Raw genomic sequence first — 25,847 nt, 5'->3', positions numbered from 1 at the left:
TCCGACATCTGTGTACTGATGTCATAAAGGGGTTAATTAGGACTCTGATTTTGACTGTCAGGTCAGTAGGGTAACATGGCAACACCAAAATATATGTGCCAGGATGTTAAGTGCACAATTTGATAAATCAAGGCAGGACATACTATTGGTGCAACCTGTGCAGAAACACAGGGACCCAAGAGGTAAGTGGGGCACTTCTACCTCCAAAACAGTTGGAATTGTACATTATGATGAGATATTGGACTCAACAGGGGCCATATTTGTGACTGCCAGTGTGATAGATAAAATATATTTGGTTATGAAAGTTGTGGTTATGGCATGTGATGTAGTCTGATTGCTAGAAAGGGCATGGAATCGCAGGAGCTCCTATTAACCAGGAGAGCTGAAGTTGAGTTGGAGAATAATTTTGATTACATTTTGCTAGACAGTCCATAGCTATCTGAATATATTTTGGTCAACTGCAAGACAAAGTAATTTTCCCCTTGCGATATGTTATAATATTCCTGAGTCTGCCTTATTTACTGCAACATTCCCCAATAAGGTAATACATAAGCATCAGTTCATTGGTTAGTCATACCTGTCTCAGTCTTCCTACACTGGCCATCATTAAATTAGTCACAACAACTAGAGATGGGGGATCTGACAAGATTCAAATTTGACAAAAATGCCAGATCTTACCAGGATATTCAATTTTGACTGTCCCTTATTATGCTCTGTTGTCTGGAGTGAAACCAAAGCAAAAAAAACTTAAGCTGTAGAAGAAAAATCCAATACTTGCCTCACTGCTACCCTCTGCTGCTCACGATAAGGCACTAGGCACCTCTTCTTACTGTTGCCATGGGATAGCGTGGTTGTAAGGAGGGTGATGAGGTGAACACAAGTTTTTTTACCTCCCCGCTTATGATAAGATCCTTATCGCTACTTTTTACTGCTGTCTCATGCTTAAACCCTTTGAATATTCATACTGAGCATATGTTCCATATGGCCATAACAAAGCCTGGAGTTTCCCTATGCAGAAGAAATGTCCTGGACCTGGTTTCAGGGAAGTTCTGGTCTAGAGCTCCATTTTAAGATTAGAGCGCAAGTCCTGATGTCACTACGTTGCTGAGAACTTATGACGTGCATGTGCGGAGACATGGCCGGAGGTCCCAGTCTAGCTTTTAGAGGCTAGGGGTTTTCAATGCATGGTAACAGTTAGAAGAGGTGGCAAGAGTTGTATGGGGAAGAGCCTGCAGTGAAGGTAGCCAGGAGGTGAATGGTGAGGTGAACTCTAGTTTTAAAGTTTTTTTAGAACCTTTTGATGGCCCTCTATGGTTAACTAAAATGGTAGCCAGCCAGGTGTCATCTTGCTGAACCAACAAGGAGCGATATACAAAAAAATCAGCATTCTGAAGATTACAAATGTTTGTAACATTTGAGTAGAGCTTTATTTTACTCAAATAAATCTAATTTCAAAGATCAACTCATGTCCAGTCAGGCAGTGATAATCTCCTGCTGATAAAAAAAAATTGTATTGAAACTACAGCTTACAGCCTACCAAATGAAACAGCTCTGAAATGAGGTTCTCTTGCTCTATATTATGCTGCTCTCAGATTAAACAGCAAATGCCTGCTGACAAATTCTCTTTAACAAAGAATAAAAAGCTTCTATAAATGCATGAGCATGCATGAAGGAGACCATAAGGAATAAATGTAAATGCGTTTCACTCTTTCTCTTTGTCTTGTATCCAGACTTGCAGTCAGTTACTTGTCTCATTGACTTGCGTAATCGAAAGTGACATTGCATTTTGATCTCATTCTTTTTCCATCTGTGATATAAAATTTGCTTGTCTTCCCAAACTCCGATTCTTATGTTGTAATAGATTTTGTAGGTCAATGTCATAATGCCCTTGAGGAAATTAAAAAAAGAAATAAAGTAGACCTTCACCTTACAGATTCCATTACCCAGGATGCCAAGGAGGCTGATTACAAAGGAGAGTAGCATTTTACTGTTTGAATTTACTGAGTCCAATAAAGCTGGGAGAAATTAGTTACGCTCATTTGCTTTCTTCACTAAACACATATGTGTCTGGGGTGTCTCCAGTCATCACACTTATTGTGATCAATGTGATCAATACCTTGAATACACAGCACAAACATAACATTTATGCCATTTTGTTGCTTGCTCATATCTTCCATTTAGAGTCCAAGATACTTATCCTATTAACAGAAGTTGGTTGTCTTTGGACAGCAAATTAATAAAATTTAAAACAGAGCATTTGCTATTGAGTATATTTGTATTTTTACCTCTAGAATTATTGCCTGGCCTATCACAATGCCTACGTCAACTGGTGGTCATCAAAAAGGAAACAGTACATCCCTTTGGACCAGTATATTTTTTTTACTTGTACTTATAGAAAACCTTTCACTTTTGGCTTATCTGTTATAGAAAATACTTGCATACCACATTAAATAACATCTTTCAATATTTTTTTCTTAGAACACTGAATTGTGATATCCCGCTGTTACTCTACTTGGCAATATATTAATAAATTTGACATATGGTTGTTAAAATTCTTTTGTCAATCAAGTAAGTGTGTCCCGTCACAGCCTGACATTTAATAAATCAGACATAGTTCTTGCTCCTTTCAGATAACAGCATAAAAGATGAGATCAGACACTTAAAAAATAGGCAAGACACAGAGATGTGGCAGGATCAAAAATGAATCTACCACGAGCCATGACCATGAGTCCCTTCCTCGAGCACACTATCTTTAAAAGGACAGTGCTGCTGGTCTTTCTCCTTCATCAAAAATGAATCTACTTTCTGAATGTGAATTCCCCATAGCAAAATGCTTTCAGGATAGACAACAGGATGCATAATTGGATAGCTTTAGAAAGAAATGTAGCTGCAGAAATAAAACATGGTGTGTCCTGTCTATATACTGATGTCACAAAGGAGGAAGAAAAAGACCGGGTTTTTCAATGCATCCACACAAGGACAGAAATATTCTTCATAACTTTATTGTGCTGATGCGTTTCGTGGCAGATCTGCCACTTCCTCAGGGCCAAAGAATTGCAGTATCTGATTACAGCAGTGGTTTTATACAAAACCTTCATGACGTCACAACTACATGTAAAAAGACATCACTTCCTGTGGAAACGCCCCCTCCAATGTCAAAATGTCATACACCAGTCACAATAACTTTATATCAAGATGGTAATGGGGAGCCTACAGAGTTCCGGCTTGCCCAAAACCTGTGGGTTCGAGTCCAGTAATTCTATCTTTATAAAATTTTAATATATAATTATTATAGGTTTCATACATTTTTTAAATGAAAGATTGATTGCTTAGATGTTCAATGTGTTTTATCAGAGGTTATATTTTAATATAAAGTTATCGTGACTGGCGTATGACATTTTGACATTGGAGGGGGCGTTTTCACAGGAAGTGATGTTTTGTCTGTTTGTGATGTCATGAAGGTCTTATATAAAACCACAACCATCCCCAGCAAGTGGAGAGATACTATGATGGTAATGAGAAGCTTTAAGTGTTCTGGCTTGCCTTAAATCTGTGGGTTTGATTCTAGTCAACTCTATTTTTATAAAACTTTAATATGTAGTGAATATAGGTTTCATACACTTTTTCAAACTAAAAATTGATTTTGTAGATGTTTAATGTGTTTTATCAGAGGTTAGATCTTGATAAAAAGTTACTGAGACTGGTGTATGACATTTTGGCATTGGAGGGGGCCAGATCTGCCACGAAACGCGTCGGCACAATAAAGTTATGAAGAATATTTCTAAATTTCAAAAACTGACTGTCACATCCAAGCATAAGCATAGTGTGAACAGGTGCTTAACCTAGAGTCAATAACTCATGTACATTCAAACAAAAAAAGAAGCACACTGTAGCGCCATAACATGCAAACATGAAAAATGAAAAATTAATTGCATTGCTGCATTAGAAGTATGAGAAATTGAGAAAGTTTAGCGCATAAAATGGCCAAGTTATGTGTACCTGGAAGCCACGGTAAGGCATTTTCATTTTCCAGGACCCTATCTATGCCAATCCTCACTAAGACTGAAGTCTCTATCTGAATGGGAGCCTGTGAAAAATCCTCTGCTTAGACTGAAGCCCCCTCCAATGCCAAAATGTCATACACCAGTCACAGTAACTTTTTATCAAGATCTTACCATGGCTTCCAGGTACACATAACTTGGCCATTTTATGCACTAAACTTTCTCAGTTTTTCATACTTCTAATGCAGCAATGCAATTAATTTTTCATGTTTGCATGTTATGGTGCTACAGTGTGCTTCTTTTTTTGTTTGAATGTACATGAGTTGGTGACTCTAGGTTAAGCATCTGATCACACTATGCTTTTGCTTGGATGTGATGGTCAGTTTTTGAAATTTGTATTCATTTACCTTCTGACTGAACACTCCACCTGTTTGCCGCAGGCCGTTTTAATCAAAGCAGGGCCGCTTCCCCTCCACAGAGATATAGACTTCGGTCTAAGCAGAGGATTTTTCATAGGTTCCCATTCAGATGGAGACTTCAGTCTTAGTGAGGGTTGGCATAGATAGGGTCCTGGAAAACGAGAAATGCCTTACCGTGGCTTCCAGGTACACATAACTTTTCCATTTTATGCGCTAAACTTTCTCAATTTTTCATACTTCTAATGCAGCAATGCAATTAATTTTTCATTTTTCATGTTTGCATGTTATGGCGCTACGGTGTGCTTCCTTTTTTGTTTGAATGTACATGAGTTGGTGACTCTAGGTTAAGCATCTGTTCACATTATGCTTATGCTTGGATGTGACGGTCAGATTTTGAAATTTGTATTCATTTACCTTCTGACTGAACACTCCACCTGTTAGCCACTGGCATTTTTAATCAAAGCAGGGCAGCTTCCCCTCCACAGAGAAATAGACTTCGGTCTAAGCAGAGGATTTTTCATAGGTTCCCATTCAGATGGAGACTTCAGTCTTAGTGAGGGTTGGCATAGATATGGTCCTGGAAAATGAGAAATGCCTTACCGTGGCTTCCAGGTACACATAACTTGGCCATTTTATGTGCTAAACTTTCTCAATTTTTCATACTTCTAATGCAGCAATGCAATTAATTTTTCATTTTTCATGTTTGCATGTTATGGCGCTACAGTGTGCGTCCTTTTTTGTTTGAATGTAGATGAGTTGGTGACTCTAGGTTAAGCACCTGTTCACACTATGCTTATGCCTGGATGTGGCAGTCAGTTTTTGAAATTTGTATTCATTTACTTTCTGACTTAGCACTCCACCTGTTAGCCGCAGGCGTTTTTAATCAAAGCAGGGCCGTTTCCCATCCACAGAGATATAGACTTCGGTCTAAACAGAGGATTTTTCATAGGTTCCCATTCAGATGTAGACTTCAGTCTTAGTGAGGATTGGCATAGATAGGGTCCTGGAAAATGAGAAATGCCTTACCGTGGCTTCCAGGCACACATAACTTGGCCATTTTATGCGCTAAACTTTCTCAATTTTTCATACTTCTACTGCAGCAATGCAATTAATTTTTCATTTTTCATTTCTGCATGTGATGGCACTACAGTGTGCTTCCTTTTTTGTTTGAATGAAGAATATTTCTGTCCTTGTGTGGTCAGCGCGGATGCATTGAAAAACCTGGTCTTTTTCTTCCACCTTTGTGACATTGGTATCTATTGGAGTCTGAAGCGACCACTGGTTCCTTTCACATTCTCAAGGGGTTGTTACTGTTCACAACCTGTAAAGGTGAGTGCACTAACCATGTATTGTCACCCAAAAAAATCACTTTTATCGCCCTATGTGCGCTCTCTTTCCTTAATTTCTGTCTGTATACTGCAAATAGTAACTGTCTTTTAGCCAAGACAATAGGAGGCAGGAAAGGATAGCCCAAAACACTGTAGCTTCTCCAAGAAACAAAACAAGATAATGAGTAGATAAAGTTGCAGACCAAGAAAGGACTGGGCATGAAGTCCTATCTGCATTTTTTCCTTTAGGTAATTCTCTCTGTTTCTGATCACGCTTTTAAACATTATGATCTTTAAATGACCCCTATTATGGCTTTTTCCCTTCTACTTTGTTAAATGGTAATTAAATTCCTCATACTCTTCCTACCTCTGTAAGCACTATGTAGTGGTTTTATGACCCATTCCTAAATGATCGGGAAGTAACAGACCATTGTTATGTTATTTAATAGCAGGCAGGAGTCCTTGAAAATAATTTGGTCTTCATGAGGTCAATGGTTAAGGTCATCGAAGAAGGTATTGGTTGAAAAATTTCATAGTGTAGCTATGATATAAATAAAGTGTGCATGGATCAGCTAGGCCATTTTACCATCGCTTTTAATAATGTTCTATTTTTCTACTCTAGAACATCCACTGAAGACTGCACCACAAATACAGTACAAAAATGCTGACTACAGTTTAAAATGATAAATTATGCTTTTACGTTCCAGAAAGTCTAGTTCTTATTTTGTTTCTATATAATAGTCTTGTCAACTATATATCAGTTAAACATTATTTTAAAACACCATGATCCAAGCTTTAATTTGTTTGATGTGAAAAGCTAAAATTCCCCTAATTAAAACCATACCATTCGTATTCTTTTTCAGCCTTAACAGACTGCGGAAAACACCATAGAACTTACACAAATCACTTTTGTTTATAAAGAACCTGAGAGGTCCTCCTTGCCCTCCAATCCACCAGCATTTGTATATTCCTTTCTAAATAACCTACCTAACAGTCTCTTTATACTATTTGGTTCAAACAGATATTTAAACAAAAGTCTTTTTACAGTCCGTTTTTAATATGCAAGGTGTCATGGTTAGGACATGTGTTATGAATGGGTCACCGAGGAGAGAAAAGCAAAACAAGCTAAGTCACAGAAAACCAGAGAGGTTGGTAGCTATGCAGATTGCAGATCCCTGATCCTACCACACAACTAGCAGCAGTCATGGAGTGTACTGTGATAAAACACTCCGGGATCTCCTTTGCTGGGGTCAAAGGTCACGTGCGTTCAGTATGAAACTCAGGCGCAGAGCTGGATTCGGGTATAACTGACACTGGGTCAGGTTTATTCAAGGTGAAAGCAATGCAAAAGGAAATAAAACATAAAACAAATCCTTGCCTGTCCGGCACTAACTAAACAAAGTACAACCTAACTACCAACTGGCGGGCTTCTCCCGTCCAGCCAAAACCATAGTTGCAGTGGGCACTGCTTCCACTCACGTGTGTGTCTCTCACACAGACAGGCTCTCTGTGTTCCCAGGCTGAGACCCTCACACAACCACCTTGCATCTTTTTATATCCACCTCCCATTATCCATTAGTAAGCAGGTGCGATACTGACCAGACTAGGCCACATAGGAAAGGAATCTGGGCGAGATATACCTGCCCTCATCCACTATTCCCAAATGATTCTCACATATCCCCCCCTCTGCTCAGACCACTCCGGTCGAGCAATGACACCCGCTAAACAGTGCACTCGGGACAGGGCATCTGCGTTTCCCATCTGTACTCCTGGGCGGTGCTCCACCGTAAAAGTGTAGGCCTGCAGGGCAAGGAACCACCGGGTCACCCGGCTATTCCGTTCCTTGTTCAAGTGCATCCACTTGAGAGGGGCATGGTCAGTGATCAGCCTGAACTTTCGGCCCACCAGGTAATATTTGAGGGCCTCTAGAGCCCACTTAATGGCTAGGCACTCTTTTTCCACGACTGCATACCTTTGCTCGTGTTTATTCAGCTTCCTGCTGAGATAGAGGACTGGGTGTTCCACTCCGTCCCTCACTTGTGAGAGTACGGCCCCGATACCGGTATCAGAGGCATCCGTTTGTACCACAAACTCGCTGCGGAAGTCTGGAGTCACCAGTACGGGCTGAGAGCAAAGTGCCCGTTTTAGGCTATGGAAGGCTTCTTCAGCCGCTAAACTCCATTTAATCATGACGGAGTCTTTCCCTTTTGTAAGATCCGTCGGGGGGTAGCGATGGCTGCAAAATTGGGTATGAACCGGCGATAATAACCGGCGATCTCCAGGAAGGCTTGCACCTGCTTCTTGTTGACAGGTTGTGGCCAGTCCTGAACCGCCTGAATCTTATCAACCTGGGGTTTAACAACACCCCTCCCAATTACATACCCCAAATACCGGGCTTCTTCTAGCCCGATGTGACATTTCTTGGGGTTCGCGGTTAGACCTGCCTCCCACAGGTCGTCAATCACAGCTTGTACTTTCTGGAGATGAGTCTCCCAGTCCAAGCTGTAAATGACAATGTCATCCAAATAGGCTGAAGCATACCGCCTATGTGGCCTCAAGACTCGATCCATCAGTCTCTGGAAGGTCGCCGGTGCCCCGTGCAGTCCAAACGGCATATACACATACTGAAATAAACCTTCCGGCATAGCAAATGCTGTCTTTTCTCTGGCAGCCTCCACCAGAGGGATCTGCCAATACCCCTTTGTTAGGTCTAGGGTCGTAATATACCGGGCTTTTCCTAACCGATCTATTAACTCGTCGACCCGGGGCATGGGGTAGGCATCAAATTTTGAGACCGCATTCAGTTTCCTGAAGTCATTGCAGAACCGGATGGTGCCGTCCGGTTTAGGAATTTGCACAATCGGGCTGGACCACGCACTGTGCGATTCCTCAATGACTCCTAACTCTAACATTGCCTTCACCTCTCGGGAAACGGCTTCACGGCGCGCTTCCGGGATTCGGTAGGGGTTTACGTGAACTGTGACACCAGGTTCCGTTACGATGTCATGTTTCATTAGCATAGTCTGCCCGGGTTTTTCTGAGAAAAACTTTTGGTTGTGAAGTCGAAACTGCCTGACTTCCGTCTTTTGCCGCTCCGAGAGAGTCTCTGCAACCCGTACCTCCGGTACGGGATGCGAGCAGACAGGACGGGCCAGCTCCGCTGACAAGGCAGACCAATCCTTCCAGGGCTTTATCAGATTTACATGATAAATCTGTTCAGGTTTCCGTTTACCTGCCTGGTATACTTTGTAGTTTACTTCACCAACTCTTTCCTTGATCTCAAAGGGGCCCTGCCACTTTGCCAGGAACTTACTGTCCACCGTGGGGACCAGGATCAACACCCTATCTCCGGGTGCAAACGTACGGATCTTGGCGCCCCTATCATAGATTCTTTTTTGGGCTCCTTGAGCCTGTATCATGTGTTCTTTGACGATAGGCATAACAGCCGCAATACGGTCCTGCATTTGTGTGACGTGATCTATCACCGTTTTAAACGGAGTGACCTGACCCTCCCAGGTTTCTTTTGCAACGTCTAACAGTCTGCGAGGACGTCGGGCGTACAATAACTCGAAAGGCGAGAATCCCGTGGAAGACTGGGGTACTTCCCTGATGGCAAAAAGCAAATACGGAAGTAAATAGTCCCAGTTCTTCCCATCCTTGTCTATCACCTTTCTCAGCATCTGCTTCAGAGTTTTACTGAACCGTTCGACCAACCCGTCTGTTTGAGGGTGATACACGGATGTGTGTAACGGTTCGATTTGTAACAATCGGCAGAGCTCCTTCATTACCCTGGACATAAAGGGGGTCCCCTGGTCGGTGAGTATCTGTTTTGGGATACCGACCCGACTAAACACATGCACCAGTTCCTTGGCAATCGTCTTGGTGGCCGTGTTACGCAAAGGGATGGCCTCCGGGTAACGAGTGGCATAATCCCAGATGACCAGGATATGTTGGTGTCCACGTGCAGACCGTGGAAGGGGCCCAACTAAATCCATCCCAATCCTCTCAAACGGGACTTCAATAATAGGTAGGGGTACCAAAGGGCTACAGAACCGGGGCTTAGGTGCAGAGGCTTGGCAGTCAGGACAAGACTCACAATATACTCGAATATCGTGATGCATGCCTGGCCAAACAAAACAGTGTAATATCCTTTCGGTGGTTTTCTGGACTCCCTGGTGACCTCCCATCACATGTCCGTGGGCCAGGTCCAGCACCTGCTGCCGGTAGGGTTTTGGCACGACTAATAGTTGCACCGTATCTTCCCCCTTTTTCTCTATCTGATAGAGTAAATCATTCTCCAGAACCATGTAAGGATATGCCAGCCTAGAGCCAGGTTCTACGGGTACCCCATTTATCACTTTTACATTTGTCCTAGCCTGAGAAAGGGTAGGATCCTTTATTTGCTCGCTTTGGAAGTCATCTTTCTGAACTTCTAAATCCGGCAAACGGGGAGGTGGACGGCTGTCGGCCTCCTCCTCTTCCCCGGTCTCCTCCGTATCACCCGCCATGACTGAAAACGGGAACGGCAGGTCATTTCCCGCAGACTCTTCTCCAGAGTCTTCCGGGGAGACCTCTTCCAGGGGTTCGGGACTCACACGCGCCCTGGGAGAAGAATCATGTACACTATTACCCGAGGGCATCAACTGATTCTCCCACAATTGCCAGAAGTGGGGAAAATCCCGGCCCAGGATAACATCATGCAATAACGCCGGGACGAGTCCCACTTTATGTTGCACAGACCCATAGGAAGTAGTAACGCATATGACCGTGGTGAGGTACGAACAGGTGTCTCCATGCACACACGTTACAGAAAATTTGTCTGATGGTCCAGTCGGGGCTGACACCAGACTGGCCTTCACCAGAGTCACCACACTTCCCGAGTCTAACAATGCCACCACATTTTTGCCATCAACAGTTAAATCACACAATTGTTTTTCCACATCTTTTTGACCGGCATTCACACTCACTACCCGTGCCACCATAGACATGCGGTTTTTAGAGTCTGTGACGTCGCACTGCATGGGTTCAGTAGTGACCGGACAGTTCGCAGCAATATGTCCCATCTCTTGGCAGCGGAAACACCTAACGGGCCCCTTGCTTAGACCATAGTTCGTTACTCTCGGCCTCGCAGTGCGGGCAGTCCCGTTTTCCTCCCCCACTGTCTTAGGGATTTTTCCATCTCCCCTACTCCCTGGAACAGTCTTACCGGTTCCACGTGGAGATGATGAAGAACGAGATGGGGTAACGTCGTCTCTGAGTCCTTCCGCCACGGAGTAACGTTCAACCAGATCCACCAGTTGATCTGCCGTCGTAGGATTTCCATGGCTTACCCACTTCCTCAGGGCTGGCGGTAGAGCTCTCAGGTACTTGTCCATGACGACTCTCTGGATTATCTCTGGCGCTGTCAACACCTCGGGTTGTAGCCACTTCTTCGTCACGTGCATCAGGTCGAACATCTGGGACCGCGGTGGTTTATCCGGCTGATAAGTCCATTGATGCACTCTCTGTGCACGGACAGCGGTCGTCACTCCCAGCCGGGCCAAGATCTCGGCTTTCAGTTTGTCAAAGTCCTGCGCAGCTTCAGGCTCTAAGTCATAATAAGCCTTTTGGGCCTCACCGGAAAGAAACGGGGCAATCAGGCCGGCCCATCGTGCCTTCGGCCATTTTTCTCGCACCGCCGTCCGTTCAAACGTGGTCAGGTATGCCTCGACGTCATCTTCGGTCGTCATCTTCTGCCAGTACCGACTCACGTGAATCACTCTCGACTCAGCTTCCAGGTTAACCTCCTGTAGGCTTGCCAGGCGCTGTGCCATCTGCTGGAGAAGCGAACGATCGGTAGCTGTCATGTCCACCAACTCCTTCAGCTGAGCCATCATCACCCGATTAGCTTCTTGCTGGACGGCGGTGGACTGTACCAGCGCTTTCACCACGTCCTCCATGCTCATGCTTGCAACGTGATGCCCGCGTTCTCCACCACAATGTGATAAAACACTCCGGGATCTCCTTTGCTGGGGTCAAAGGTCACGTGCGTTCAGTATGAAACTCAGGCGCAGAGCTGGATTCGGGTATAACTGACACTGGGTCAGGTTTATTCAAGGTGAAAGCAATGCAAAAGGAAATAAAACATAAAACAAATCCTTGCCTGTCCGGCACTAACTAAACAAAGTACAACCTAACTACCAACTGGCGGGCTTCTCCCGTCCAGCCAAAACCACAGTTGCAGTGGGCACTGCTTCCACTCACGTGTGTGTCTCTCACACAGACAGGCTCTCTGTGTTCCCAGGCTGAGACCCTCACACAACCACCTTGCATCCTTTTATATCCACCTCCCATTATCCATTAGTAAGCAGGTGCGATACTGACCAGACTAGGCCACATAGGAAAGGAATCTGGGCGAGATATACCTGCCCTCATCCACTATTCCCACATGATTCTCACAGTACCTACAATGATCCTAGATGCTTCGTCACAGCTGGAGGACTAAATAAGCCTGAAGCATGAAAAGGGGAAAACTAACTGCCCAAGAGCAGACCCCAAAGGAATAGATAGCCCCCACACATGTATTGACGGTGAAACAAGATGAAGACACAAACACAGGCAGGAAAATAGGCTGAGCAAACGATGGGGCCCAAACTAACTAGAAAGGAAAGGAAAGGAAAGACACTGTCTGCAACCTGCAAAAAACCCTACAAAAATAATGTCCAACACTTCTGATAGCAAAATTAAATCTGAAGTCACTAGACTTCTCCCACTATATCAGCACTCTGAAATATTCTGAGACAGAGCAAAGAGATACCAAACTAGTAAGGGACAAAAAGCAAATTGGCAAAATACTGATAAATAAGAGTAGAAATTCAGCACAGCTCCCAGCCAGGGCTTGCTGACCACACAAAAAACTGAATAGACCAACAAAATCAAGTGTGAACATTAGCAGAAAAACTTAGCTTTAGATGACTGGAACAGAGCTAAAAACCAAGAGCTGACAAGCCAGAAGGAATCACCAGCAACTGAATAGGGCGTCGGCTGTCTTAAATCCAATCTGAAACTCCTGAGGTCCAATCGTCATCCTCATTCTCAGGTGGCAGATCTCCACCGATCAAATCAGCCTCACTACCTCCTGTTACCACCAGAGGGAGTCTGGAAGGAGAACTCACAACTGGTGAACCAGAGAATGAACTCACAACAGACATGGTTAATGTCCTGTTCTCACAGGGTTAACTTTTGCTCTTCTCTCTTTGGATCTGAGAGGGGTATTTATACTCACTCCAGACTAGGATTCCCTGTCAGCTATACTGTTATTCTGGCTGTGTGTCTGTCCCCCCCGGTGTGCGTGGATACTGCATTGCTTGTTGGATTCCCGTGTATGACCCGGTCTGTCCCCTCACTCAGTTCTCTGTCTCACGCTTTGGTATTATTGTCTTCTCCGGTTCTGACCTCCTGGCTTGGCTATTGTTACTCCATTACAGTTTGTCCCTATTGTACCATCCATTGCCCGTTCTGGTTTTCTGATCTATTGCTACATCCTGACTATTCGCTCTGTCTAACCCTTTGGTACTGTACTGCTTTCTCGTGCTTTGACCCGGCTTGATCTGGTTTACGTCTCTGTCTATGCCCCTTGGTAACTTGTCCCATAGTTACCTTTCTAGGAGTTTCCCTGCAGCTCCTAGCTCTGTGGAGCTTAGGTCACGCCCCCAGCAGTCACATGCTTCAGGTCCTGATAGTCTGAAGCACGAATCGTCACCGCTGCTGCCCTGCTCCAGAGGTATCTTTGAGCACTGTTTTTGTACTCAGGACATGCGCACTGGCTCAGTGAGCAAGTGCACTGCGGTGTTCCTGACACAAGATTTTTTTTACTAGTCAATGGGGCATTTGTTTCCCCAGGCTAGATGTCCCACTCACAATGTTATCACTCCCCTGTAAGCATGATAACATGATTTGCAAGAGCTGGTATCATTGCCTGCTCTCTGCTAATCTCACGCATATGCACAACGTTTTCTCATATACGTCATCACACCTCTGAAGCCAGGTGTAAATTTCCCAGCTTAAGTGGTGCACTGTGCATGTATGGAGATGAAAAAATTGGCTGACATCCACGGCTGACATCAGGGCATTTCTACCCTGACTGGTGCATGGGGCCCATTGAACAGAGAGGGCCCGCATCGGGCCCCGTCACTTCTGGTCATCGGGCCCCTGCGGCAGGCTTCTGCCACTGCAGTAACTGAACCTGCAGGTTCAGTTACACTCTATTGCCGTGCAGGCCCATGCGGCAATAGTTAACCCCTTAATGACCCCAACTTTTTCGGTTTTATGTTTTCATTTTACGCTCCCCTTCTTCCCAGAGCCATAACCTTTTTATTTTTCTGTCAATATGGCCATGTGAGGGCTTATATTTTGCGAGACGAGTTGTAATTTTGAAAGACATCATTGATTTTAGCATGTCGTGTGCGCGAAAACAGGAAAAAAATTCCAAGTGCGATGAAATTGCACAAAGAAGTTCAATCCCACACATGCTTTGTGTTTGGCCTTTTGCTATGTTCACCAAATGCTAAAACTGACCTGCCATTATGATTCTCCAGGTCATTATGAGTTCATAGACACCAGACATGTCTAGATTCCTTTTTATCTAAGTGGTGAAAAAAAATTCCAAAGTTTGCTAAAAAAAATTTCAATTTTTCGTGATCTGGGGTTGGGTGAGGGCTTTACCATTTATTTACAGATATGATCTTTTGATCGCCTGTTATTGCATTTTAATGCAATGTCATGGTGACCAAAAAAACGTAATTCTGGCGTTTTTATTTTTTTTCTTGCTACGCCGTTTATTGATTGGGTTAATCCTTTTTTTTATTGATAGATCGGGTGATTCTGAATGCGGCGATACCTAATATGTGTATGTGTGATTTTTTTTTATTGTTTTATTTTGAATGGGGCGAAAGTGGATGATTTAAACTTATATTTTTTTTATTTTTTTCATATTTTTTAAAACATTTTTTAAAAATTTTGGTATGCTTCTAGAAGCTGCCACAACTTGATCGGCTCTGCTACATATAGGCGATGAGCATATCGCCTATATGTAGCAGAGTTACAGCATTGCTGTGAACGCCGACCACCGGGTGGCGCTCATAGCAATCCGGCATCAACAACCACAGAGGTCTCTAGGAGACCTCTGGTTGTTATGACAATGCATCGCTGACTCCCGATCATGTGACGGGGGTCGGCGAAGAGCATATTTCTGGCCGGGCGGCCGGAAGCGCTGGTTAAATGCCGCTGTCAGTGTTTGACAGGGGCATTTAACTAGTTAATAGGTGCGAGTGGATCGCGATTCCACCTGCACCTATTGTGGGCACATGTCAGCTGTTCAAAAAAGCTGACATGTCCTGGCTTTGATGTGGGCTCACCGCCGGAGCCCTCATCTAAGCGGGGAATCTGACCTCAGATGTACTATTCCATCAGAGGTCAGAAAGGGGTTAAAAGCCACCAGCCAATTGAAGGCTGGTATCTGACATCAGCGAGCATGTCGCCGACATCTGACATAATTGTCATTATCCAGGTAGTGCGCGCTTGAACTGAATGGAGGGAGCATCGCTGCAGGAGCACTGCCAGGTAAGGAAAAAGTTTTTTTATTGAAAGCGGCACGAGGGCAGGATGGGAGACATGGGGCAAACTGGGAGACACGGGGGCAGAATGGGAGACACGAGGGCAGGATGGGAGACATGGGGGCAGGATGGAGAGAGATGGGGCAGGATCATGGGGCTGGATGGAGACAGATGGGGAAGGATCATGGGGCGGGATGGAGACAGATAGGGCAGGATTATGGGGCAGGATGGAGAAATGGGGATGGGGCAGGATCAAGGGGCAGGATGAAGACAGACGGGTCAAAATCAAGGGGCAGGATGGAGACAGATGGGGCAAGATCATGGGACATGATGGAGACAGATGGGGCAAAAACATGGGTCAGGATGGAGACAGATGTGGCAGGATCATGGGGCATGATAGAGAAAGATGGGGCAGGATCATGGGACAGGATGGAGACAGATGGGGCAGGATCATGGGGCAGGATTCAGACAGATGGGGTAGGATTCAGACAGATGGGGCAGAATGGAAACATAGGGCAAGATGGAGGCACATGGTGCAGGATCATGGACAGGATGGATACAATGGAGACAGATGGGGCAGGATCATGGGACAGATTGGACAGGATCACAGGACAGATGGGGCAGGATCAAAGGACAGATGGGGTAGGATAGGACATCACATGGGGGCAGAATGGATACTCATGAGGGCAGGATGGGAGAAGATATGGGACCAGAATGGGAGAACATATGATTGGAGCCAGGAATGAGTCACATGGGGCCAGGATGGGGAATATTATCACCGTAAGGACTAATTAAGGGATATCATTACTGCAGTGATGTATTGATTTCATTTTTTGAGGATACTGTTTTAAATGGGGGAAGCGGTCCTGTTACTGTGCAGAGCGACACTATGTCGCCTTTTTTTCTTCATCTGGTGTAATTTAAGTAATTAAATTAAGTAATGTGTTCTGCAAGCGGTGCTCTAGATAACTGTGTTATTTCCTGCAGAGATGAGCCCTGGCTGGATGAAGATCAAAAGCAAAGATGAAGGACTTCACCTAGAGACGTCACTGCAGTGTGTTACCTGTACACTGACACCATACACTGTATACTATATACAGCGGTTCTGTGTACACTATCACCAGTGATCACTGTATTACCTTTACACTGACACTATATACAATGCTTATGTGAATAATGTCACTGTTGACCACTGTATTACCTGTACATAGACACTGCATACTAAGTACAGATCTCCTGTGTATAATGGCACTTATGGTGATACTAGTATTGTGGTTTTATTTATTAATGATCAGTATAGTAGTATTCAGTCACTATGTGGTGGTAATATGTAGTTGGGCCATGGTATGGCGGTATTTGTTCCTTTTAGGTGCTATTATTTAGTCACTATGTGGTGGTAATATGTGGTCTGGACATGGTGCTGTGGTATTTGTCCCTTGCAGGTGAAATTAGTGGTCATTTAAAAAATTGAAAAATAAATAAAAATATACCTAAATTGTATTCGATATTTTAACAAATGATTAATAGGAGAGTAGAGCTTGGCCAAAAAAGTCTACCCTGTCATGGTGGCAGCTTAAAAAATCTTTTGGCCAAAAACAAAAGCTGCTGGCTATATGTGTGATCTGGTGATGGAAACTGTTAATGTATGATTGGTGAGAAGTGGAGTTTTTCCAAGAGAGAGCTGTGGGGCTGTGTACAGTTTGAGGGGTGGAGCCTGGGTAGAGTCTCAAGGGGGCCCCATAAAATTTTCCAGCACGAGGCCTCGAAATTCCTAGTGGCAGCCCTGCTGACGTCTATGGAGGAGTAGATGATCAGCTGCCATTACAGATCTTCTTTGCTTCCGGACATGCGCAGTACACCTTTGAAGCCAGGAACTGTACAACCGCATTCAGATGACATGTAGTCAAAAAAATTGCGTGCATGAGTGGGATTTGCTTAGAGGAGACAATGACATCAGCTCTTGGAAATCATGCTATCACTCCCACAGGGGTATGATAACAAGCTGAGTGGGATGCAGAGATTTCTTTGGGTGCTCCTTGGTCTTAGTAATTGTCCTGCTATTTAAGTGAGCTGTCTGGCCCAGATCACTGCCAGTCAAAAGCTTATGCTTCCGGTGTGTGTGTTTGCCTGATTCCTGTGCTGTGAATTCTGATCTACTGCTGACTGACTTTTGGACCGTGTTCGGACTACCCATTATTACCCCTTTGCTTATCCGCTATTTCTCTGGTATTCTTAAGGTACCGTCACACCTAGCGACGCTATAATGATCCCGACAGCGATACGACACGATAGGGATCGTTGCCGCATCGCTATGTGGTCGCTATTGAGATGTCAGACAGTCCAATCTACCCAACGACGGAGCAACGATCTAGCGTGTCATAGCGACCTTTGTAACGATGTTGGTGGTCGTTGGGACTCTGTCACATTACATGTTCCATTGACGATTCACATCTCGACGAGGGATGTACTGTGTGACGCTATATTTACACAGGCGTGGATTGCGCTCCCTTTCTCACCTCCCCCTCAGCTGTGAATGGTGGACGCTACCGTGTCCTGATTGGCCTTGCATTTAAAAGAAGGTGACGTACTAGTGCTTCATTTCATTGTTCACGGTTTTTTTTGGATTAGCAGAAGTGTTCTATTTGCGTTCAGCGTCTGGCCTAATAGCGTTCACCGGCTGTCCAAATAGCGTTCACGGGCTGTGATTCCAGATAGATACCAGACGCCCACTCAGTGTTGACGATATGTATCTTTGGGGTATATTTTGCTGTACTTGAGGGTGGGCTATTGTTTAATCGCCTATCGTATGAAAGCCATTTTAGTTGGTGGGTTCATATCTGGCTCGCCCATATGCAATGGAATGCGCTCCCTTTCTCACCGCCCCCTCAGCTGTGAATGGTGGACGCTACCGCGTCCTGATTGGCCGTGCAATTAAAAGAAGGTGACGTACTAGCGCTTCATTTCATTGTTCACGTTTTTTTTTGGTTAGCAGAAGTGTTCTATTTGCGTTCAGCGCCTGGCCTAATAGCGTTCACCGGCTGTCCAAATAGCGTTCACGGGCTGTGATTCCAGATAGATACCAGACGCCCACTCAGTGTTGACGGTATGTATCTTTGGGGTATATTTTGCTGTACTTGAGGGTGGGCTTTTGTTTAATCGCCTATCGTATAAAAGCCGTTTTAGTTGGTGGGTTCATATCTGGCTCGCCCATATGCAATGGAATGATCATCAATCAGTGTAAAAGCACGTACACTCACTGGCCACTTTATTAGGTACACCATGCTAGTAAGGGGTTGGACCCCCTTTTGCCTTCAGAACTGCCTCAATTCTTCGTGGCAGAGATTCAACAAGGTGCTGGAAGCATTCCTCAGAGATTTTGGACCATATTGACATGATGGCATCACACAGTTGGCGCAGATTTGTCGGCTGCACATCCCTGATGCGAATCTCCCGTTCCACCACATCCCAAAGATGCTCTATTGGATTGAGATCTGGTGACTGAGGAGGCCATTTGAGTACAGTAAACTCATTGTCATGTTCAAGAAACCAATCTGAGATGATTCGAGCTTTATGACATGGCGCATTATCCTGCTGAAAGTAGCCATCAGATGTTGGGTACATTGTGGTCATAAATGGATGGACATGGTCAGCAACAATACTCAGGTAGGCTGTGGCGTTGCAATGATGCTCAATTGGTACCAAGGGGCCCAAAGAGTGCCCAGAAAAAATTCCCCACACCATGACACCACCACCACCAGCCTGAACCGTTGATACAAGGCAGGATGGATCCATGCTTTCATGTTGTTTACGCCAAATTCTGACCCTACCATCCGAATGTCGCAGCAGAAATCGAGACTCATCAGACCAGGCAACGTTTTTCCAATCTTCTACTGTCCAATTTCGATGAGCTTGTGCAAATTGTAGCCTCAGTTTCCTGTTCTTAGCTGAGAGGAGTGGTACCCAGTGTGGTCTTCTGCGGCTATAGCTCATCTGCCTCAAAGTTCGACGCACTGTGCGTTCAGAGATGCTCTTCTGCCTACCTTGGTTGTAACGGGTGGCAATTTGAGTCACTGTTGCCTTTCTATCAGCTCGAACCAGTCTGCCCATTCTCCTCTGACCTCTGGCATCAACATGGCATTTCCGGCCACAGAACTGCCGCTCACTGGATTTTTTTTCTTTTTCGGAACATTCTCTGTAAACCCTAGAGATGGTTGTGCGTGAAAATCCCAGTAGATCAGCAGTTTCTGAAATTCTCAGACCAGCCCTTCTGGCACCAACAATCATGCCACGTTCAAAGGCACTCAAATCACCTTTCTTCCCCATACTGATGCTCGGTTTGAACTGCAGGAGATTGTCTTGACCATGTCTACATGCCTAAATGCACTGAGTTGCCGCCATGTGATTGGCTGATTAGAAATTAAGTCTTAACACACAGTTGGACAGGTGTACCTAATAAAGTGGCCAGTGAGTGTATATTGCCATGCCCGGTAATACGATGGTATAGAATTGCATTTGTTGTTAAAGCCACACCTGGGTAATAGGGTGTTATGCAAGGTTACACGTACAGTCATGGCCAAAAGTATTGACACCCCTGCAATTCTGTCAGATAATATTCAGTTTCTTCCTGAAAATGATTGCAAACACAAATTCTTTGGTATTATTATCTTCATTTAATTTGTCTTAAATGAAAAAACGCAAAAGAGAATGAAGCAAAAAGCAAAACATTGATCATTTCACACAAAACTCCAAAAATGGGCCGGACAAAAGTATTGGCACCCTCAGCCTAATACTTGGTTGCACAACCTTTAGCCAAAATAACTGCGACCAACCACTTCCGGTAACCATCAATGAGTTTCTTACAATGCTCTGCTGGAATTTTAGACCATTCTTCTTTGGCAAACTACCCCAGGTCCCTGATATTTGAACGGTGCCTTCTCCAAACTGCCATTTTTAGATCTCTCCACAGGTGTTCTATGGGATTCAGGTCTGGACTCATTGCTGGCCACCTTAGAAGTCTCCAGTGCTTTCTCTCAAACCATTTTCTAGTGCTTTTTGAACTGTGTTTTGGGTTATTGTCCTGCTGGAAGACCCATGACTTCTGAGGTAGACCCAGCTTTCTCACACTGGGCCCTAAATTATGCTGCAAAATTTGTTGGTAGTCTTATGACTTCATAATGCCATGCACACGGTCAAGCAGTCCAGTGCCAAAGGCAGCAAAGCAACCCCAAAACATCAGGGAACCTCCGCCATGTTTGACTGTAGGGACCATGTACTTTTCTTTGAATGCCTCTTTTTTCTCCTGTAAACTCTATGTTGATGCTTTTGCCCTAAAAGCTCTACTTTTGTCTCATCTGACCAAAGAACATTCTTCCAAAATGTTTTAGGCTTTTTCAGGTAAGTTTTGGCAAACTCCAGCCTGGCTTTTTTATGTCTCGGGGTAAGAAGTGGAGTCTTCCTGGGTCTCCTACCATACAGTCCCTTTTCATTCAGATGCCGACGGATAGTACGGGTTGACACCGTTGTACCCTCGGACTGCAGGGCAACTTGAACTTGTTTGGATGTTAGTGGAGGTTCTTTATCCAACATCCGCACAATCTTGCGTTGAAATCTCTTGTCAATTTTTCTTTTCCTGCCACATCTAGGGAGGTTAGCCACAGTGCCATGGGCTTTAAACTTCTTGCTGACACTGCGCACGGTAGACACAGGAACATTCAGGTCTTTGGAGATGGACTTGTAGCCTTGAGATTGCTCATGCTTCCTCACAATTTGGTTTCTCAAGTCCTCAGACAGTTCTTTGGTCTTCTTTCTTTTCTCCATGCTCAATGTGGTACACACAAGGACACAAGACAGAGGTTGAGTCAACTTTAATCCATGTCAACTGGCTGCAAGTGTGATTTAGTTATTGCCAACACCTGTTAGGTGCCACAGGTAAGTTATAGGTGCTGTTAATTACACAAATTAGAGAAGCATCACATGATTTTTCGAACAGTGCCAATACTTTTGTCCACCCTCTTTGTTATGATTGGTGTGGAATTATATCCAATTTGGCTTTAGGACAATTCTTTTTGTGTTTTTTCATTTAAGACAAATTAAATGAAGATAATAATACCAAAGAATTTGTGTTTGCAATCATTTTCAGGAAGAAACTGAGTATTATCTGACAGAATTGCAGGGGTGTCAATACTTTTGGCCATGACTGTAGCTTGTTGTAACTTCTTTACTGTGTAAATAGTAAACATATTTCAACTTTATTTTTTGCAGTTCGCTCCATCATGAACAAGGCGCAGTGTTCGTAGTGGTGGCTGCCTTGCTGGCTGAGGAAGCTCGCCGTCGTGATGAGGCCCAGACCCTGGAGAGGCGTTCCAAAAGAAAACGTCGAATGTGGACCAGAGAGTGGCTGCAGAGGAGGTCCGAATTCTCACACATGCAGCTCGTCAGACAGCTGCAGGACAAAAATCCACACGATTTCCGGAACTTCCTGCGGATGTCGGAGGAAACGTTTATCTATTTATCGGAGCTAATTTCTCCACTTATTCAAAGGAGGGATACAAGAATGCGTTCTGCCATCCCCGTAGATGAAAGATTGGCAGTCACGCTGAGATTCCTGGCCACCGGGCGCTCATTTCAGGACCTGCATTTCTCTGCCGCTATTTCAAGGCCCCTCCTCAGTGTTCTTATTCCGGAGACATGCAGAGCGATTTTCGAGTGTCTACGCAGCTTCATGGAATTTCCTAAAACGTCCGAGGATTGGAAACAGATAGCCTCCGATTTCGAGGAACTCTGGCAGTTTCTAAATTATTGTGGTGCCTTGGATGGGAAACATGTCCGCATCACCCAACCACCAAACAGCGGGTCATACTTCTACAATTACAAGGGCTACTTTAGTATCATCTTGATGGCCCTTGTTAACGCAAAGTATGAATTTATTTATGTGGACGTGGGGATGAACGGAAGGGTTTCCGATGGGGGGGTTTTGGAACATACCCATTTTGGAGAAAGTTTATTTGGCTCTGACCTTCAGTTGCCTTCAAACTCGGACACTCGAGGAAACATGAACTTTGTGTTTGTGGGCGATGAGGCCTTACCACTTAATCCACATTTGCTGAAACCATTCCCCCTAAAAACTATAACGCCAGAAAGACGTATTTTCAATTACCGCTTGTCAAGGGCACGCCGAGTGGTTGAAAATGCCTTTGGGATCATGGCCAATCGGTTCCGTGTATTGCACACGCCAATGAACATGAAACTTGACTCAATTGACTCTGTGGTGATGGCCTGCTGTGTGCTACACAACTTTCTCCGTCGGCGAGATTCCAGTTCGTACTGCCCGCCAGGGTTCATGGACTCTGTGGACGCAACAAATGGCGAAGTTCAGCTGGGTGAATGGCGTTCGAACGCACCTGCAATAGCGGACCTTAGACTTCTTGGACCAGGCAGATACACCCAGGATGCCAAGGCCTGCCGTGAAGAGTATTGCCATTATTTCAATGGTCCTGGCGCTGTTCCTTGGCAGCATCAGCAGTGAATTGTTTTAAATTGTTTGTTGTACCATGTTTTTAAATAAACTCTTTTATACATTCTGTCGTAACAAAATAAATTTGTATTCACCAATATTAGTTTGCTGTGTATATTTCTTCTTAAAGCAGATTTAGGTACATGCAACTGTGAAAAGTGGTTTGCTTTTGGAACGCAAAAGAGTCCCATTCTGGGGTTTTATGGCGCGGTGAAAAACTTTAAGGTCGCTATAGCGTCCTATAAACCGCCGCATGGCAACAATAAATCAGGGTGGAGCTGTAGCGTCGTGGGCGTGTGTTATGACCTAACTGCGGCCTAGACTTTTTGACATGGCGACCAGGCGGCGCTCAAGTCACTGGGGTGATGCAGAGGTGCGGTTTCTAATCAGGGAGGTGGATGAGCAAGATTATGCATGCACGCAGCTGCATCCACACCCTGTACTCCATAAGCAGGCAGTACTCCGTTGCATTAGGCGGGGCTTGGCCAGACAATTTGGAGTGGATCGGTCAACCACACAGATCAGGAAAAAGCTTGCTGATCTGCGCTACCGCTCAAGCAATCGTATTGCCCTTGTCCATACCCAGATGGTCTCCCAGCGTGGTAAGTGCACATTGTACAGACACCTGCACACTACCAGCACAGACACACGGACCCCAATATAGTCGCTGAAAACTCCCTCCCAGAACTCGCACACACCCGCACACTAATAGCACAGACACACGGACCCCAATATAGTCGCTGAAAACTCCCTCCCAGAACTCGCACACACCCGCACACTACCAGCACAGACACACGGACCTCAATATAGTCGCTGAAAACTCCCTCCCAGAACTCGCACACACCCGCACACTAATAGCACAGACACACGGACCCCAATATAGTCACTGAAAACTCCCTCCCAGAACTTGCACACTACCAGCACAGACACACGGACCCCAATATAGTCGCTGAAAAGTCCCTCCCAGAACTCGCACACACCCGCACACTACCAGCACAGACACACGGACCCCAATATAGTCGCTGAAAACTCCCTCCCAGAACTCGCACACACCCGCACACTACCAGCACAGACACACGGACCCCAATATAGTCGCTGAAAACTCCCTCCCAGAACTAGCACACACCTGCACACTACCAGCACAGACACACGGACCCCAATATAGTCGCTGAAAACTCCCTCCCAGAACTCGCACACACCCGCACACTAATAGCACAGACACACGGATCCCAATATAGTCGCTGAAAACTCCCTCCCAGAACTCGCACACACCCGCACGCTACCAGCACAGACACACGGACCCCAATATAGTCGCTGAAAACTCCCTCCCAGAACTCGCACACACCCGCACACTACCAGCACAGACACACGGACCCCAATATAGTCGCTGAAAACTCCCTCCCAGAACTCGCACACACCTGCACACTACCAGCACAGACACAAAAACCCCTATATAGTCCCTGAATTTTTTTTTTTTCTTTTTTGCATCCAGATATCGAGAACCAAGTGGGAACAGAAGATGAAGAGCCAGAGCCACTGCCAGACACACCGGAAAACGGAGGAGAGGATGCACGAAGATCCGGTTGGAACATTAGCCCCTCATCCTCTGAAGAATCGGAGGCAGGGAGAAACCGTAAGAGTTTATTAAAAAAATAAATTAACCGATAATTTGTATCATGTTTTGTATTGTAAAGTTAGAAAATTTCATACCATAGGAACCCCAACACCTGAAGAGCTCCTGCAGTCACTGAGGAGAGTGACAAAAGCAGTGGAGGACCACAAACAGCTGCTGTTAAGAGCAGCGGCGGCCCAAGCACGTGGCGCAAGACGATAATTTTTTTGTTGTTGTTTTTATGTAAGTTCTTGTTTCATTACAGTTGCCGAAAAGACGGCGATAAAAAAAAAAATTACAAACATCAACACTTGTTTGCGTTTTTTGTATAAAAAAAAAACACTCGCTGTAATGCATGATAACGCTTTTCATTCCTATTGCGACACATTTTTGTTAATCAACGTCAAAGTAAAAAGAAGAATTCATTCCAATAAAGTAGAAACACAGGAAAAGTTTATTAAAACACAACAACCAATAAAGAATAACATTGCTTATATTATATAAAAAAATTTTAAACAATTAAATAATTTTTACACAGATTATTGAACAAAAATTTAAAAAGTTACAATTCTTGACACTGATTTTCAGAATTTGAAAAAAACCGTCTTGGCGGAGAAGCAAGTTGGGAGATAAAAGACTGCGAGTATTGAGGAAAATGGTGGTTGGGTGGGGTTTGCAGATGATTTAGCTGTGGCCCAATCCTCCGCACTGGTGTGCTCCGAAGTGGCTCTTGAACTTCTGGCCAAGAAGGCTCACGGGTGATCGATCTTTTTACGGTTGAGGTTTCATCCAATCGACCGGAATCAGCTTCACTCAATGTTTCAAATATCACCCGTTCAGCATGTTTACGCTGGTTAGCATCCAGCTTTCCCAGGCGATCAGCCATGAATTGGGCAAAGGTGTCCATGGCCGAGCTTGCCATTATATGCTTGGCCAAACACATAAGGTCTGGGGATGTGGGCAAAGTTTCCTTCCTCTTGGGAGTCTTTTGCCGTCGGCATTGGGGAGCAGGTTGTTGACTTGAGCCCTCCGATGCGTCATCCAAACTACGATCACACTCCATTATGGTGTCACTCCCTTGCGTCGACGAATCTTGTTCACGCTGATGCTGTGGTAACAAAGAAAATAAAACATTAGATGTTTAACAAACACTGTCATATATGGAGCAAAATTCAATGACTTCTGGGCCATAGGGTAATGTTAACATTTTTTTCACTAAAAATACGGAATGTACATGCAATTAAATTATTCATTAACTTTTTAAAAACAATATGGTACTTACATCTCCAACTGGGGCGTCTGGATCATTCACGATCTCTGTGTCAAGGTGCACATTTGGCCGCATTGAAGACACTGTTTTCCTTGGAATTTCTTGGTCGCG

General features: G+C 44.7%; 2 protein-coding genes across 2 annotated transcripts in view; one reads left to right on the top strand and one right to left on the bottom strand.

Annotated features, from left to right (window-relative positions):
• LOC141077914 (uncharacterized) overlaps positions 1–22,866 on the top strand; it is a 76,102-nt gene extending 53,236 nt beyond the window's left edge. Inside the window, exon 5 of the mRNA XM_073564687.1 lies at positions 21,603–22,866. Coding sequence (XP_073420788.1) covers positions 21,603–22,866 — 1,264 coding nt within the window. The remainder of the gene's footprint in view (positions 1–21,602) is intronic.
• The window catches only part of EPHA10 (EPH receptor A10), a 1,119,172-nt gene that overhangs the window by 746,136 nt on the left and 347,189 nt on the right, over positions 1–25,847 (bottom strand). The gene's annotated exons all lie outside the window — the stretch shown is intronic.

Source organism: Dendrobates tinctorius, unplaced genomic scaffold, assembly GCF_039654945.1.
Source record: "Dendrobates tinctorius isolate UK_male_01 unplaced genomic scaffold, ASM3965494v1 ptg000015l, whole genome shotgun sequence".
Lineage (NCBI taxonomy): Eukaryota > Metazoa > Chordata > Amphibia > Anura > Dendrobatidae > Dendrobates > Dendrobates tinctorius.
This window is presented reverse-complemented; position numbering and strand designations above follow the sequence as displayed.